General features: G+C 34.6%; 1 protein-coding gene across 1 annotated transcript in view; it reads right to left on the bottom strand.

Moving 5' to 3' along the window:
- Positions 1-13,683: 13,683 nt before the first annotated feature.
- Slc9b1 (solute carrier family 9 member B1) overlaps positions 13,684-18,750 on the bottom strand; it is an 86,969-nt gene continuing 81,902 nt past the window's right edge. Inside the window, exon 12 of the mRNA XM_078021868.1 lies at positions 13,684-14,926. Coding sequence (XP_077877994.1) covers positions 14,711-14,926 — 216 coding nt within the window. The 3' untranslated portion in view covers positions 13,684-14,710. The remainder of the gene's footprint in view (positions 14,927-18,750) is intronic.

Raw genomic sequence — 18,750 nt, 5'->3', positions numbered from 1 at the left:
TGGCTAATAGTATCTGTTACTCAAGTAGTATATTTAGTACCTAATTTTAGATTCTTCATCATGATATGTAAATAGTTAAAAAGAACTGTCACCCAGAATTCTATATCAAGCAAAAACATCCTACATGAATAATGTTCTGGAGTGGGAGTGTACTTCATTGTAGAGCTTGCCTAGCATACGTGAGGCTCTGGACTTAATTCCTAGCAACACACACACACACACACACACACACACACACACACACACACACACACAAATTTAGTATAATGGTCTAATAAGGACATCTCTTAGATGAAGAAACAACTAACCCAGGCATGGTGGTACATGCCTGTAATGCCAGCTATGAGAGAGGCTGAGGCAGAAAGATAACAAGTTGGAGGCTAGCCTGGGCAACACAGTGAGATCCTATTTCAAACAAACAAACAAAACTGAAACCAAAACCAACAAACTAAACAACAACAACAACAAAAAAAAATTAAGAATTTGTTTCCAGAAAGCCTACTCTATAAGAAATGTGAAAAAACATTCTTTAAAGGAAAGTGACACACAGGTGGGAAACTTAGAAATTCAGAAATATAGGAAACATAACAGAAATTTTAGATTTTTGAGTAAGCAAAATCGATTCTTTTCCTTTTAAATTGAAAAAATATGTATGAATGTTGGAAGCAAGAATGAAAACATTTTCAGGTGAAGTTTTTAGTGTATAATGATATAATACTTAGGACAACTAAGTTCCCCATGTACTTCTTGGTGAACCTAGGAGATAAACCTGTGTTAGTACAAGAAAAGCATGTGCATAGCACTGTTCTCTGGCCCAGTGCTCATAATACAAAAAGCTAGAAATGACACTTCCACAGTGTGGAATGAGTTGAATAAACTGTGGTGCAGCTATGAGATGAAATAGCTATGAAAAAGATTGAGATGGGCCCTACATGCTGATAGTGGGTAGAACAATTCTGTAACATGGCATTTTTTTGTATAATGAGGGAGGGCAAAAACAAAAAATGAAATGATAAACCAGAAACCAATAATACAGTTTCTTGAGAAGAAAGGGCAGAGTTGGGTCAAAATGGAAAGAAGTGAGATTTCTCTAAATATACTTTTTAACAAGGTTTCAGCTTTTGATTGTTTACATGATTTACACACTTAAAAACATCAACAGCAACTTTTCATTCTTATCATGGTCTCCTTTTCAAAATAATTTTTAGAATATATAAGTTAGGAAAATTTATTTATAAGTAAGCATTCATCATAAAAAGCATGCATCTTACAATTAAACTACATATACTATAATTTTTTGTTACTAGTTTGATACTGGGAAGGTTAACTAGGTGTAAAGAGTCCTTCGAAGTATATTCAGGTATTTACTAACAGCAAAGTAGCTGTGTTTTATCACACAATTGTTAAGTCTAAATTCATAATTTTTTTTAGGGGGATACTGGAGATTGAACCAAGGGTTACCTTACCACTGAGTCATACCCCAGCCCTTTTTTATTTTTTGAGATAGGGTCTCACGAATTTTCCCATGCAGGACTTAAACTTGAGATATTCTTGCATCAATCTCCTAAGAACCTTGGATTACAGGCATGTTCCACCATCTCTGACTTGAATTAATGATTTTAAAACTATATATTCTTTGCAATATGTAATGAAAGGGCCTAGGAAAAATGATAACCAGTAGTAAGTTTTATCTCTGGTGCCATGATATTTGTTCCTAAAGATTCTTCCCTGCCATGGGGTTGGGTTTGTGGTTCAGTGGTAGAGTGCTCACCTGGCATGCATGAAGCACTGGGTTCAATCCTCAGCACCACATAAATATAAAATATAGCTATTGTGTCCACCTAAAACTAAAAAGATCCTGGGCTGGGGTTGTGGCTCAACGGTAGAGCGCTCACCTACCACAGGTGAGGCTCTGGGTTCAATCCTCGGCACCATATAAAAATAAATAAATAAAAACAAAGGTATTGTGTACAACCAAAAGAAATAAATCTTAAAAAAAAAAAGATCCTTCCCTCATTGAAAGGATCTTGGCTTCTTTAAATATAACTGATTCTAGGTCAGGGAAAGGGCAATTTTGAAATCTGACTGTATCAGAAAGCAAAGAAATATTCAGAGAGTAAGAAGTTATGTCCAAAAGACATAGGAGCCTAAAGACATAGGAGCATAAAGAGGACTCCAGTGTCCAGATTTTGGATATAATAAATAACATAAAAAGTATAACATGACATATGATGTATAACACGGATAGATCTTGAAAACACTACAGTAAGTGACATTTCATATAAATGAAAAATGATTTCATTTATATGAAATGTCAGAAAGGGAAAAGTTATAGAATCAGATTAGTGGTTGTTAGGATTGGGAGAAATGTGAAGTGATTCTTAGTAGGTACAGGATTCTTTTTGAAGTAAAAAATATGTTCTCAAGGGGCTGGGGATGTGGCTCAAGCGGTAGCGTGCTCGCCTGGCATGCGTTCGACCCAGGTTCAATCCTCAGCACCACATACAAAGATGTTGTGTCTGCTGAAAACTAAAAAATAAATATTAAAAAAATTTCTTTCTCTCTCTCTCTCTCTCTCTCTCTCTCTCTTTAAAAAAATATGTTCTCAATTTGATTGGTCATGGTTGCCAACTTTGTAAATGTACTAAAAATAATTGAACTGTACACTTTAAATGGGAAAATTGTATTGTATACAACATATACCTCAATGAATCTATTAAAAAACATAATGAGGGCTGGGGATGTGGTTCAAGTGGTAGTGCACTCGCCTAGCATGCGTGGGGCACTGGGTTTGATTCTCAGCACCAAATAAAAATAGAATAAAGATATTGTGTCCACCTAAAACTAAAAAATAAATATTAAAAAAAAACATAATGAGAGTTGGGATTGTGGCTCAGTGGTTGAGTGCTCACCTAGGACACATGAGGCACTGACTGGGTTTGATCCTCAGTACCACATAAAAATAAAATAAAGGTCATCATGTCCACCTACAACTCTCTCTCTCTCTCTCTCTCTCTCTCTCTCTCTCTCTATATATATATATATATATATATATATATATATATATATATATATCTTCCAGAGCATTTGTTCCCTCCAAATTTACTACATTCAGTTGAAAAACGATGAATGTTTAAGAATGATTACAGTCTATATATTAAGAAAAAAAAGCCAAGAAAAAGAGAAGGAAAATACCTCAACCCCACACACTCTCCCCCGTGAGCCAAGTGGAGAAACAGGGGAACTAAAGGTACCTGTATTTTTAGGAGGCCTGAGGTGTGTCTGGGTATGGAGAGATGAGAGATGAAAGACACTGCCTGACTAACCTGAAAGGCATGCTGCAAAATATTCTTGTGCAGGAAAGAAGACACACCTCTCCTCAAAGTCCATGGAGGACACAGGAAAGAATCGTGTTACAGTTACACTGAGGGGGCTGGTGGTAGTGGGGATTCTTGATAAACTGTGCTTGGCCTGAAATACAGGCCTGGCAAACCCACACTGCATGACACAGAGTTTGTCTAAGTGACCAGGAGACAATCAAATGTGGAGATATGTCTACACAGGGAAATACAGGTCTTGAAAACCCACCTGGCTTCTCCTCTCTCCCTCCAGTTTGGCTACTTGTAGAACCAGCTGGGAGAGATATGCCCAGGTGGGAATTTGAAAGGGTAGGGGCAAGAGTGTTTGAGTTTGGAGACTGAAACTGAGAGACCAGGAAACATGGAGTCTATGGGTGATGGAGGGGACCAAGGATAGGCTTCTCCACTGCATAACTGGAACCCTGGGTAGGTCCAAGGAGTGGAGTTTCCTATCATGGACCAGGAGGTAGTACACTGGGCCCTGGAGGTACACTGATTTAAAGCCTTCAGTGCCATTCACCTAAGAACCTGGTGACTACCTAAGCCTAAATCCCATCTCCAGGAGTTCTGTCTATAGGATTTCCTCTCACAGAACACTCCAGTGACACTACCCTGAAGGTGGAATAGACATCACACTCCAGCCCAACCTACCTAACACTGCTGAGGAGGGAAGCCGAGAATCTTTTGAACTTCAACAGAAATAATTCTTTAATGTTTTATCGATTTTTTTCTTTTTTCCATTTAATTGTGACCTGAATGGTTCATAAACACTTATATATATTCATATTTGTTTCTTTTTTCTCATTTCTAGCATTTTTTGAAAGCACTTATTTTTTTTTTCAATGGATCAGTATTTTGAGGACTAGGATGTCTGATTAGTATATTTTGGTTTTGTTTGGTATTCTTTTACTCTAAAAAATTTTTATTTTATATATTTTTCTCTCATTTATATTTTCCCTTGATTCTCTTTGGCTCTTTTCTTCTGCTAACAGCCAATCTCTATTGTTCTTTCTTTCACTCTTATTTTAATTTTTACTTATACTTTCTCTCTTCCTCCCTTATAATCATCACATCCTACATCATGTCTGTTCTCTCCCTGTTCATCATTTGAAATTGTAAAAAAAAAAAAAAACACAAGATCGTGGAGAAAATATATTAAGAGTCCATGAACAGAACTTCCAAGGACTATGAGTTAACATGAAAAGACCAAATTTAAGGTTTATCAGGATAGATGAAGTCTCAGAGATACAAACCAAAGGAGTACACAATCTTTTCAATGAAATAATATCAGAAAATTTCCTAAACTATAAGAATGAAGTGGAAAATCAAATGCAGGAGGCTTACAGGGACCCCAATATATAAAATTATAAGAGAACCACACCAAGGAACATTATTATGAAAATGCCTAGCATACAGAATAGGAATAGAATTTTAAAGGCTGTAAGAGGAAAACAACAGGTCACATTTAGAGGCAAACTGCCGAAGTCTGGCCGGGCACAATTCAGGAGCCACTTGTCAAAAGAAACTAACTTTATTTTTAGAACTACAAACGCCAAACAAAACAGCTCCTCAGGGAAAAAACCCTCAGAGCCCAACTGCCACCACCGGCTTCCACAAGCCTCTCACCCCCACCAACCTCTCAACTTCCCACAATCCTCCTGCTCTTGAGGCCGATTGGCTGGGTTGCGTGGGCAGAGCCAAAGAAGTCCCCCAATGAGCAGCTCCGTGGAGGAGCCAATCAGCTAGATGTTGCTGGGGCCGCTGTGAGCCAATCATCAGCCAGCAGCTGGAAGTTTGCTGGCAGCTGGATCATCAGCCGGCAGCTGGAAGTTTGCTGGGGCCCCTTTGGTTGTGGCTCTCAACAGCAAACCAATCTGGATTTCAGATGATTTCTCAACCCAGACCCTTAAAACTATGAGGTCTTGGAATACTATATACCAAGCACTAAAAGAAAATGGATGCCAGCCAAAAATACTATATATTCAGCAAAACTAAGCATCAGAATTGATGATGAAATACAAACCTAACAAAAGTTAAAAGAATTCACAACTAGGAAGCCTGCACTACAAAACATACACAATAAAATATTTCCTGAAATGAAAAATAAAAGTGAAAACTAGCAAAGGCAGGAACTATACTAGAACAGTCAATCAAAGGAAAAACCATTCAAATTACAAATGAGAAATAAATCAAAATGACAGGTAATAAAAAAATTATCACTAATTACATTGTATGTAAGTGGCCTAAACTCATCAATCAAAAGACATAGACTGGCATACTGTAAAAAAACACAAGGCTCAACAATATTCTGTCTCCAAGAGACTTATCTCATAGTCAAAGATATCCACAGACTGAAAGTAAAAGAATGGGATAAAACATATCATTCACATGGATCTCATAAACAAGCAGGTGTTTCTATGCTTATATCAGATAAAGTGGACTCAAGGCAAAGTTAATCAGAAGGGACAAAGAAGAACATTTCATACTGCTTAAGGGAATTATACATCAACAAGACAATAGTAAATATTTATGCCCCAAACAATGAAGCATCTATGTACATCAAACAAACCATTCTCAATTTCAAGAACCAAATAGACTACAATACAATAATACTGGATGACTTTAACACTCCTCTGTCATTACTGGAGAGATTCTCCAAAGACAAATTAAATAAAGAAGGTAAGGGACTAAAAAATACAATTAACAATTTAGACTTAATAGGCATATATAGAATATTTCAACCACCAAAGACTGAATACACTTTCTTCTAAGGAGCACACAGATCCTTCTCTAAAATAGACCATCTTAGGCCCCAAAACAACCCTCAGCAAATATATAAAAAATAGAGATAATACTTTGAATTCTATCAGACCATAATGAAATGAAATGGAATGAAATTAGAAATCAATGATAAAATAAAAAATAGAAGCTACTCTAACACTTGGAGACTAAATAATATCCTATTGAGTGATCAATGAATAGAAGAAGAAATCAGGGATTAAATAAAAAATACTTAAAGGTAAATGAAAGTAGCAACATAATATATCAAAGTCTCTGGGACACTTTGAAGGCAGTTCTAAAAGGAAAGTTATTGAATTGAGCTCATTCATTAAAAGAATAGAAAGTCACCAAAAATATAATCTGTTTTAGTCAGTTTTTTTGCTGACTAAAAACACCCAACCAGAATAATTATTAAGGAGGAAAAGTTTATTTGAGGGCTCCTGATTTCAGAGGTCTTAGTCCATAGAAAGCCAGTTCCATTCTTCAGGGCTTGAAGTGAGGCTGAACATCATGGTGGAAGAATGTGGTGGAAGGAAGCAGCTCACATGATGACAAGCAGCCATGTCCTACCATTTCAGTTGCTATTCAGTTAATACCTATCAGGGGATTTAATCCCTGATTTGGTTAAGACTTTTACAACTCAATCTCCTCTGAATTTTCTTCCACTGTCTCACATGTGAACTTTTGGGGGATACCTCACAATCAAACCATAACACTAACATTACATCTCAAAGCCCTAGAAAAAGACCAAATCAATATCAAAAGCAGTAGAAGACAGGAAATAATTAAAATCAGAGATGAAATCAATAAAACTGAAACAAAAACAATTTAAAAAATCAATGAAATGAGGGCTGGGGCTGTAGCTCAGTGGCAGAGCACTTGCCCAGCATATGTGAGACACTGGGTTTGATCCTTAGCACCATATAAAAATGAAGCAAATAAAATAAAGGCATGCTGTCCATTTACAACTACAAAAAAAGGTTAATCCCATTAATTCTTTAAAAAAATCAATGAAATGAAAAGTTGGTTCTTTAAAAAAGTAAATAAAATTGATAAATCCTTAGCCAAGTTAACCAAGAGAAAAAGGTAAAAAACTCAAATTACTAAAATTTGTGATGAAAAGGAAACATCACCATGGACACTATAAAATACAGACAATATTTAGAAACTATTTTGAAAATTTATTATGCTATGATATGAAGACATTGACAAATTTCTAGAGACATGTGACTTACCCAAATTGAATCAGAAGGACATTGAAAATTTAAGCAGATCAATTTCAAGCAATGAAATCGAGGACACCATCAAAATCCTACCAACAAAGAAAAGTCCAGGACCAGAAAGATTCTCAGCTAAGTTCTACTAGACTTTCAAAGAAGAAGTAACACCAATCCTCCACAAATTATTCCATAAAATAGAAAAGGAGGGAACCCTTCTAAACTCATTCTATGAAGCTAGAATCATGCTGAGACCAAAACCAGAAAAAGACACATCAAGGAAAGAAAACTTCAGGCCAATATCCCTGATGAACATAGATACAAAATTCTTAATAAAATACTGGCAAGTTGCATATAATAACATATTAAAAATAGTGCACCATGATCAAGTGGGATTCATCCCAAAGATGCAAGGTTCTTTCAAACATACTAAAATCAATAAACATAATTTATCACATGAATAGATTTAAAGGCAAAATTACAGGCTGAGATTATAGCTCAGTGGTAGAGTGCTTGGTTAGCATGGGTGAGGCACCGGGTTTCACACTCAGCACCGCATAAAAATAATAAATAAAATCAAGGTATTGTGTCCATCCACAAATAAAAATTTAAAAAAATTAAAAAAGACAAAATCACAAGATTATCTCAAGAGATGCAGAAAAAGCATTTGACAAAATACAGCATCCATTCATGTTCAAAACACTATTAAAACAAGTAATAGTAGGAATATACACTGTAAAAGCTATGTACATTAAACCCATGACCAATATCATTCTAAACAAAGAAAACTTGAAAGCATTCCCTCTGAAAACTAGAACAAGACAGAATGTGCTCTTTCACCACTTGTATTCAACATCATCCTTGAAACTCTAGTGAGGGCAATTAGGCACAAAAAAAGATATTAAAGGGATACAAATAGGAAATAAAGAGCTCAAACCATCCCTATTTGCAAATGACATGATTCTGCATTTTGGAGACCCCAAAATTACACCAGAAAACTTCTAGAACTCATACATGAATTTGGCAAAGTAGCAGGATATAAAATGAACACCCATACATCATTGCATTCCTATATACTAATGATGAATCAGCTGAAAGAGAAATTAGAAAGACTATCCCATTCACAATAGCCACTACTTGGGAATCAATCTAACAACAGGTAAAAGACCTCTACAGTGAAAACTACAGAACACTAAAGAAAGAAATCGAAGAAGACCTTAGAAGATGGAAAGATCTCCCATGTTCTTGGATAGCAGAATTAACATTGTCAAAATGGCCATAATACCAAAAGCATCATAAAGATTTAATGACATTCCTATTAAAATTCCAATGACATTATTCATAGAAATAGAAAAAGCAATCATGATATTCGTTTAGAATAAAATAGGAGGCCTAGAATAGCCAAAGCAATTTTAATGAGAAAAGTGATTCAAGAGACATCACAATGCCAGAACTTATGTTGTACTATAGAGGTATAATAACAAAATCAGCATGGTATTGGTGTCAAAACAGACATGAAGACCAATGGTATAGAATAGAAGACATACAGACAAATCCACATCAATACAGTTATACTAGACAAAGGTAGAAGTATACCTTGGAGAAAAGACAGCATCTTCAACAAATGGAACTGGAAAAACTTGAAATCCATATGGAGCAGAATGAAATTGAATCCCTCTCTCTCACCTGCCACAAAACTCAAGTCAGAGTGGATCAAGGACCCAAAGTCAACAACAGTACTCCTAAAGTAAATGAAGTAAAATCAAGAATCAATAAATGGATGGTATTAAACAAAAAAGCTTCTTCACAGCAAAGGAAATAGTCAAGAATGTAAAGAGAGGGCCTACCGAATGGGAGAAAATCTTTGCCACCTGCACCTCAGATGGCATTAATCTCCAGGATATATAAAGAACTCAAAAAACTTAACACCAAACAACAACAACAACAAAAACAAAACAAAACAATCAAACAAACAAACAAAAAAAACCCCACAAATAACCCAATTAATAAATGGGCACGGGAACTGAACAGATACTTCACAGAAGAAATATGAATGAATGGTCAATGAATACATGAAAAAATGTTCAATATCTCTAGCAAATAGAGAAATGAAAATTAAAACTACAGTGAGATTCCATCTCATTCCAGTCAGAATGGCAGCTATCAGGATACAAGTAACAATTAATTTGGATGAGGATGTGGGGATGTCCCACATTGCTGATGGAACTGAAAATTGGTGCAACTGCTCTGAAAAGCAGGATGGAGATTCCTCAGAACACTTGGAATGTAACCACCATTTGACCCAATTATCCCACTCCTTGGTATATGCCCAAAGGATTTAAAATCAGCATACTACATGACACAGCCACATCAATGTTTATAGCAGCCCAATTCACAATAGCTAAGCTATGGAACCAATCTAGGTGCCCATCAACAGATGAATGGGTAAAGAAAATGTAAGATATATATTTCACATTATATATATATACATATATATAATGAAATATTACTCAGCCTTAAAGATGAATGAAATTATGACAGTTGCTGGTAAATGGATGGAACTGGATACCATCATGCTATGTAAAATAAGCCAGTTCCAAAAAACCAAGGTCGAATGTTTTCTCTGATATCCAGATGCTAATACACAAAAAGGGGGCAGGGTGAAGAATAGAGCTTCAGTGAAATAGACAAAAGGGAATGAAAAGAAAGGATAGGGGATGGTAATAGAAAAGACAGTACAATGAGTGAAATATAACTTTTCTACGTTCATGTATGAATACACAACCAATGAAACTCCATATCCTGTACACCTCAAGAATGGAATCCTGATTCAATTGTTGTACTTCATATATATATATATATAATATATATATATAATATATATATATATTCAAAAAACACTGTAATGTCATATATATCTAAAAAGAACAAATTAAAAAAGCAAAAAATCCCCACAATTCTAGTTTTATTACCACCAAAAATTTAAACATTTTGGTATAACCCTCACAAAATATGTACAAGATCTAAATGAGAAAACTATAAACTCTAATGAAAAAGAATCAGAGAGTATCTAAAAAGAAATATTTTACGTTTGTGACTAGAAAGAATATCGTTAAAATGTATTTATTTCCCACTAGGGTCCACTGACATATGCCTGTAATCCCAGTAATTTGGGAGGCTGAGGCAGGAGGACTGGAAGTTCCACAACAGTCTCAGCAATTTAGTAAAAACTCTGTGTTAAAAAAAAAAAAGATTGAGGGCTGGGGTTATGGCTCAATGGCAGAACACTTGCCTCGCACATGTGAGGCACTGGGTTCAATCCTCAGCACCACATAAAAAATGAATAAAGATAGATATATATAAAAAGGGATAGAGTGCTTCTAGATTCAATCCCTGGTAACACACACACACACACACACACACACAAACACACATACCAGGATCCTCATATATTATTTTGTTGATATAGACAAATATAATCTAAGGATTATGTGGAAAGGCAAAAGATCCAAAATAGCCAAATACAGCATTGAAATACAACAAAAGTGAAATAATGATGCTACCTGACTTGAAGAATTACTGAAAAGCAATAACCCAATCAATAAATGGGCCAAGGAACTGAACAGACATTTTTCAGAAGATGATATACAATCAACAAACATATGAAAAAATGTTCAATATATCTAGCAATTAGAGAGATGCAAAACAAAACTACTCTAAGATTTCATCTCACTCTTGTCAGAATGGCAACTATTATGAAGACAAACAATAAGTGTTGGTGAGGATGTGGGGAGAAGGGCACACTCATACATTACTGGTGGGACTGCAAATTGGTGCAGCCAATCTTGAAAGCAGTATGGAGATTCCTTGGAAAACTGGGAATGAAACCACCATTTGACCCAGATATCTCACTCATCGGTGTATACCCAAAGGACTTATAAACAACATACTACAGGGACACAGCCACCTCAAGGTTTATAGCAGCACAATTCACAATAGCTAAACTGTGGAATCAATGCCCTTCAGTAGATGAACAGATAAAGAAAATGTGGTATATATACACAATGGAATAGTATTCAGCAATAAAAGAGAATAAAATCATGGCATTTGCAGGTAAATGGATGCAGTTGGAGAATATAATGCTAAGTGAAGTTAGCCAATAATAATTATTTCAAAGTTACAATATGTGGTATATTTGTTGCTCAATATAATTTTTTAATGGTGTTCCATATTTGGGATGATGGGACAATATGGGTTAATTCTATGAGATTAGCTTCTTCACAGGCTCCACAAACCATGTCAACACACTTGTTCTGAATCTTTGACAGAGACAATGGGTCCATATCCTGCAATTGCTGATGGTGCATTTACTACTGCTTGGATCATTCCATAGTATAAATAAGCTGTGGAAGTTCACAATCCTTAGTAACATCTTAATGCACAGCCATGAATTACCATCAACAGTCTGCAGTCCATGTACAAGGTCAGGGATCTGGCTGCTTCCATGTTGGCAACCGCCTTTCTTGAAGAGCAAAAAAACACAAATGTTGGGTGAATGGCTGTTTCCTCTTATTCAAGCCAGGCACCTTATTGTAGCTGTTAAGTTCCCCAGCATGTTGTTAGAGATTAATAATTCACAGCTTCTTTAATATGCTAGAGTCTTCAGAGTCTCTCTGTGTTAAGGTTGATGAAGCTATAACTGTACTGCAAGACTGCCAAGCTAAAAAGGCTGCCCAGAAAGTGGTTACCGTGTCACTGATGTCCAACTATTTAAAATGGATCAGGAATCATCAGAAAAGCTTGTGCTTTACTGAAGAAAAATACCTAAACATCCAAAATTTAAGTATTATGGAAAATACAAAATAAAAGGAAATTTTGAACCTTATATTCAAAGCAAATATCAAGTCTAACAAATATAATGCTTAAACAATTACTTATTGTTTTTAAAACAAAAACAAAAACAAATTCCCTGAAAGTAATAAAATATAAAAACACATTAATGCTTTATAGACTGTGGGAAAAAAATTTTCAGCAAAGCATTTATTTCTTTGATTTTGTAATTCTTTTTTTAAAGTATTTTTTTAGTTGCAGATGGACCCAATACCTTTATTTTATTTTTATGTGATGCTGAGATCAAACCCAGTGCCTCACATGTGCTAGGCAAGCACTCTACCAATGAGCTACAACCCCAGCCCTTGATTTGTAATTCTTTACTGTGGAATAGCTCAGAATATTACTTCTGTTTTAAATAACACAATAACTGAGGAAAAATTTTTGCTTTAATTAAAACTCCTTTATTAGTGAATAAAATGCATAAAAAAGATAGATACACTTTAAACTTAGAAACAATAGTCTTATGTTTATTCGTCTAAATACTATGCACACTTGAACATTGTACATGTGGGTAACTGGTTTTGATTTTTAAATGACATTAATATGATTAACTTGTATAAAGTTTGTAAATAGAAAACTTAAAATTTAAGTCAAGATCTAATACCTGCAACAGTACCTTTAAAAGGAGAATATTTCAGTATAATGGACACATCGAACATTAAATTTAACAGAGAAAAATCTATACAAAACATTAGATATGAAAAATTTTCACCTAAATCAAAACATAGTTTCTCATTCAAAAAATGTTTTACTGTATCTATATCTTTTAATAAGATCAACTTTCTATTTTAAAATTTAATTATGACTCAAAATACTATGAAGATAAATGTTTTTATTTTCTTATTAGTGAAAATGATATGTCCTCATGATTTAAAATTTAGTCAAAATTCTTGTGCAGTTTAAATTGGAATACTATATTAGAATTAAATAGTTGAAAATGAGGCATGGAGTCTGTGCTGTGGTAAAAGTATATAAGAAAATGCTACTAAAACAGTAGCTATTTTTTCTTTCCCCAGAGTTACCTAGGAATGTTGTACTTTTGCCAGTTTCGGTAATGTATTATACTCAAGGTCTTAATTTTAATAGAAATGATAGATAGTTATACATCTATGTTCAAATACAATACAAGTTTATTTCTTATTCACATAATAAGTTCAAGAGCAGATATATCTAATTGGCAGATATTATTTTTCAAGTGGTGATACAGAAACTCAGGCTCTTTCCTTTCTGAGTCTCTGTGAAATGAGACATAGTTTTGATTGCCTTAAATCTTTGTGGCTTCACTTGGCAAATTTATTTGTAAATTATATATTTTGTGCTATTTTAATAGCTTGCTTGTGTATAAGAGGAAAACAGGCCTTGCCAAAGAAACCTGAATAATTTTTTTTTTTAAAAGAGAGAGTGAGAGAGGGGGTCAGAGAGAGAGAGAGAGAGAGAATTTTAACATTTATTTATTTTTTTCTTAGTTCTCGGCGGACACAACATCTTTGTTGGTATGTGGTGCTGCTGAGGATCGAACCCTGGCCGCACGCATGCTAGGCGAGCGCGCTACCGCTTGAGCCACATCCCCGGCCCCTGAATAATTTTTAAAAGATCATTCAACAAGGCCATTTGAAAAGCTTTCCCATGACTCCTCTAAACTTTGAAATAATCTTGAAGTCAACTGAAACTATATTTTGTGATGTTTAATATTAGCAGAGTAGATTTCATCAGCCAGAACTCATATAGAGAGAAATCTATTAATCTTTGATTTCCTGCAGACTGCCTTTAATTCCTAGATTTAGAAATATTAATTGAAAATATAGAGTTTATTTCCATTTGTGATTTATATTATTTCTGTAATCAAAAGCCACCAGTAGTGTTTCATTTAAAAATTGCTAAGCTGGATTTTCATTTTAAGGACATAACAGAAGGAATAAAAGACTAACTTTCACTCTTTTATTCAACTTATTTATTCAGGGAGTCACTAAAACCAGAATTTAAAATCTATTTAGTTGACCCATTTAAAGTTGATGTGTTTTATTCCTGTCATTTTTTTTTCTTTTCCTGATCATCTTTTTGACTGAACTACTGATGGGTAATCCTGCTTCTGCCATTGGGAAACAGGTTATTTTACCACATTCAACATTCCAAGTTTTTTTTTCTGTCATTAATTTTTTATATTTAGTTTGTATTATGACATCAAGTTTAGCCTTATGGATTATTTTCAATCCTTCTAGGGTGTTTACAGATTAACTTTGTTTTTGAAATATGTAAATACTAAGAGAACATTCCATTTAATACTGTTTTTATTAAATTTACTTTAGAAGCAAAAATCAGAGAAAAGCTCTTGTAGAGAAATCACATATTTTCTAAATCCTGGGTTCTATGTACAGTCTCCATATATTTGTACTTTAATATTTTTCTTTCATGTGAGATAATTCATTAAAACAAGCAGGTGGGCAATGGCAAATAAGCTTTTTAATGATGGGCTTCATTTGGCAAACGCAGTTTTATTTTGTCTGGATCATTATGGCGTGTAAGTATTTTGGGCCCCAGAATACCAATAAATAGAGCCCCATTTGGAGCTGTGATCAAGATGGCTAAAAATGCTACTGTCATCACATCCTTTGAATACGGTATCAAGTTGAAATTGGAGAGCCTTGCTGTTTCTAGAGCCAGAGGACCTAAAACAGCCTGCATATAGGGATGAAATGGGACATAAAGAAAAATGTTAATCAAAGTTAACATATAATAACAGTAGATGGCTCTGCTAAAATAAATAAAATTTACATTAGACTGTTGGAAAAAAAGAGAAGACTAAAAATGAGGGCTTTTCATACATTACTCATCTGTTCTATGTTCTTTCTAGCAAATATTATGTGGAGGAAGAGAGTACTAGTGACAAATCAGTGTGCAGATATTTTGGAACTGATTTTGTACTCCTGTCCCTTTAGGTTTCCCATATTCAAATTTCTCTTTTGTGTGTTCAAATTGCCCTCAGAACCTTGCCAGTTCTAAGTGAACCAAAATTTTGCTTGGTTGCCTTTACCACACACCACTAGGTTCTTGGCTGCAACAAGAGAATGAAAATATTGAGGTTTCTCAGCATTCTCAAGGATTTGCTGCTCTTACTGTTCTTCCACCTTGGGATACAGAACTGAGAAGAGGTTTAGAATCTGGCAAACTGAGTTTGACTTCTGTTTTTACAGCAACCAGACGAGTGATCTTTTAAAAGTGGCTCAAGTTCCTTGACTGAATTAATTGTAAAAATAATAATATAATATTTACTTCACTGGATGGTTGTGGGAATTAAATATGAAAATGCAAAAAATTAAATATGAAAATACATCTGGCACATAGTAGGTTTTCAGATAATTTTGAGTTTTACTCTTTCCACTTGCTCCTCATTTCCTCCAGGAAATGGATGTCTTTGAATTCTGTTACAGAATGAACTTACTTAGTCATATCTTTCTCCCTGTAGGTAATCTTCTATTATATTTATTTTTAGTAACATAAAACAAAAGCTTTTTTTTTGTGTGTGTGTGTGATACGAAGGATTGAACTTAGAGGTCTTTCCCATTGAGATATATCCCTATCTCTTTTTTGATTTTAATTTTTATGTAGAGACAGGGTCTTCATAAATTACCCTGATTGGCTTTGAATTCTCCTGATTAACCTTCCAATTGCTAGAATTACAGGTGTTCCCCACCTTGGAGGCATAATCCTCTTTCTTTATATTTATCTATCTAGGCAAGAAATTGCCTTGACATTTTTAGAAATTAAATATAAATATATCTTCTATGGAGATGCAAAGTAATGGCATCATGGTAGAAACATTTCATCTGAGATGGGACATTATGGCAAAAGAAGCCCTCAATTTAAGATAGTTTCCATATCCCAAATCAGTGATTAAAGTTGGTATTGTTTTTGTTAACTTTCTGTTTACCGAGCAAAAGCTATTGTGCTAGATGTCAGGAAGAAAAAGATAAATTATACAGAAAATCAACTTTAAAGAATCTTAAGTTTAGAAAAGAACATGAAACATTTTGAACATGAAAGAACAGTCAAGAAATGATTACTAATAAGAGATGATGATGGCGATAATGGTGATACTAATATTAATTTTTACATAGTTATATAGAATTTGTCATATGTTAAGTACTCTTCTTTTCTGGTAGTGGGGATTGAACCCAGGGGCACTTAACCACTAAGCCACATCCCCAGCCCCTTTTATTCTTTTAATTTTGAGACAGGGTCTTGCTAAAATGCTTAGGGCCTCACTAAATTGCTGCATCTGACTTTGAACTTGCAATCCTCCTGTCTCCTGAGCTGCCGGGATTACATCAAGTTTTTCTCCTCCTCTTCCTCCTCCTTCTCCTCCTCCTCCTCCTCCTCCTCCTTCCTCCTCCTTCCTCCTCCTTCCTCCTCCCCCCCTCCTTCTTTTTCTTCTTGTTAATATTCTTAGTTGTAGATGGACACAATACCTTTATTTTATTTATTTATGTGGTGCTGAGGATTAAAACCAGTGCCTTACATGTGCGAGGCAAGTGCTCTATCACTGAGCTATAGCCCCAGCCCTCAAGTAGTATTCTTAAAGCTGTACATTTATTAATTTTATTCATTTATTTAATCATCTTGATAACTCTATAGGAACTACCAGGAAGTGATAAATGATTCACACTTTAACGACTGAGGTTTAGTGTTATTTCTTTAGAAGAATCCAATTAGTAAACTGATTTTACATTTGTGAACTAAATTCTTTATTTACTCTCTTGACATCTTCTATTTTTCCATTCTAATTTTCATCAGTATCTTTAAATAGAGAAATAAGAGAAAGGACTGAAGCTTTGTCAGTTTTATTTTAGCAGCAAAGAATGGAGGGGAAAAAAGGAAAGAAAAGAATAAAATACAGTAGGACTTGAGTGGATGGTTCTTCTCATACCTTCTTTAAAATTATTACCTATAAAACTGAAAGTGTAGGGGCTGGAGTTGTGGCTCAGTGATAGAGTGCTCGCCTAGCATGCACAAGGCACTGTGTTCGATCCTCAGCACTCATAAATGTAAAATAAAGATATTATGTCCACCTAAAACTTAAGAAGAAATATTTTTTAAAAACTTGCAAGTGTAGAAATGGAAAAAGCAATCATGAAATTCATTCGGAAGAATAAGAGACCCAGAATAGCCAAAGCAATCCTTAGCAAGAAGAGTGAAGCAGGTGGCATCACAATACCAGACCTTAAACTATATTACAAAGCTATAATAATAAAATGGCATGATATTGGCACCAAAATAGGCATGTAGACCAATGGTACAGAATAGAAAACACAGAGACAAACCCATATAAATACTGTTATTTCATACTAGACAAAGGTGCCACATACAGTGGAGGAAAAATAGCCTCTTCAATAAACGGTGCTGGGAAAACTGGAAAGCCATATGCAGCAAAATGAAACTAAACCCCTATCTCTCCCCATGCATAAAATCCAACTCAGGTGGATCAAGGACTTATGAATTAAATCAGAGACCCTGTGCCTAATGGAGAAAAAATTAGGCCCAATCTACATCACATTGGATTTTTAGGCCCTGGCCTAAAATAAAATAAATAATAAAATATTAAAATAAAATAAATAATATTTTATTTTTTATTTTAGGCCAGGTAAAATAAAATAAATAATAACATTGTTAACAAGACTCCTAAAGTGGAAGAAATAAAACTTAAGAATCAATAAGTGGAATCGATTCAAACTAAAAAGCTTCTTCTCAGCAAAAGAAACAATCAATGAGATGAAGAGAGAGCCTACATTTTGGGAGGAAATTTTTGCCACATGCGTGTCAGATACAGCACTAATCTCCAGGATAGATAAAGAATTCAAAAATCTTAACATCCAAAAAACAAAAACAAAAACAAAACCCCAAAACAACCCAATCAATAAATGGGCCAAGGAACTGAACAGACACTTCTCAGAAAATGATATACAATCAATCAATAAATAGACGAAAAAATGTTCAACACCTTTAGCAATTAGAGAAATGCAAATCAAAACTACTCTAAGATTTCATCTTACTCCAGTCAAATGGCAGCTATTAAGAATACAAGCAATAATAAATGTTGGCAAGGATATGAGGGAAAAGGCACACTCATACACTACTGGTGGGACTGCAAATTGATGCAACCTATCTGGAAAGTAGTATGGAGATTCCTTGGAAATCTGGGAATGGAACCACCATTTGACCCAGCTATCCCACCACTCGGTCTATATCCAAAGGACTTAAAATCAGCATGCTGTAGTAACACATACACATCAATGTGTATAGCAGCTCAATTCACAATAGCTAGACTGTGAAACCAAACTAGATGCCCTTCAATAGATGAATGGATTAAAAACAAAACTATGGTATATATACATAATGGAATATATCTCAGCATTAAAATAAAATAAAATAATGGCATTTGCAGGTAAATGTATGGAGTTGGAGAATATAATGCTAAGCGAAGTAAGCTATCCCAAAAAAAACAA

This window comes from Ictidomys tridecemlineatus, chromosome 9 (genome assembly GCF_052094955.1).
Source record: "Ictidomys tridecemlineatus isolate mIctTri1 chromosome 9, mIctTri1.hap1, whole genome shotgun sequence".
Classification (NCBI taxonomy): domain Eukaryota; kingdom Metazoa; phylum Chordata; class Mammalia; order Rodentia; family Sciuridae; genus Ictidomys; species Ictidomys tridecemlineatus.
The sequence above is the reverse complement of the archived record's forward strand: the minus strand, read 5'-3'. Positions and strand labels throughout refer to the sequence as shown.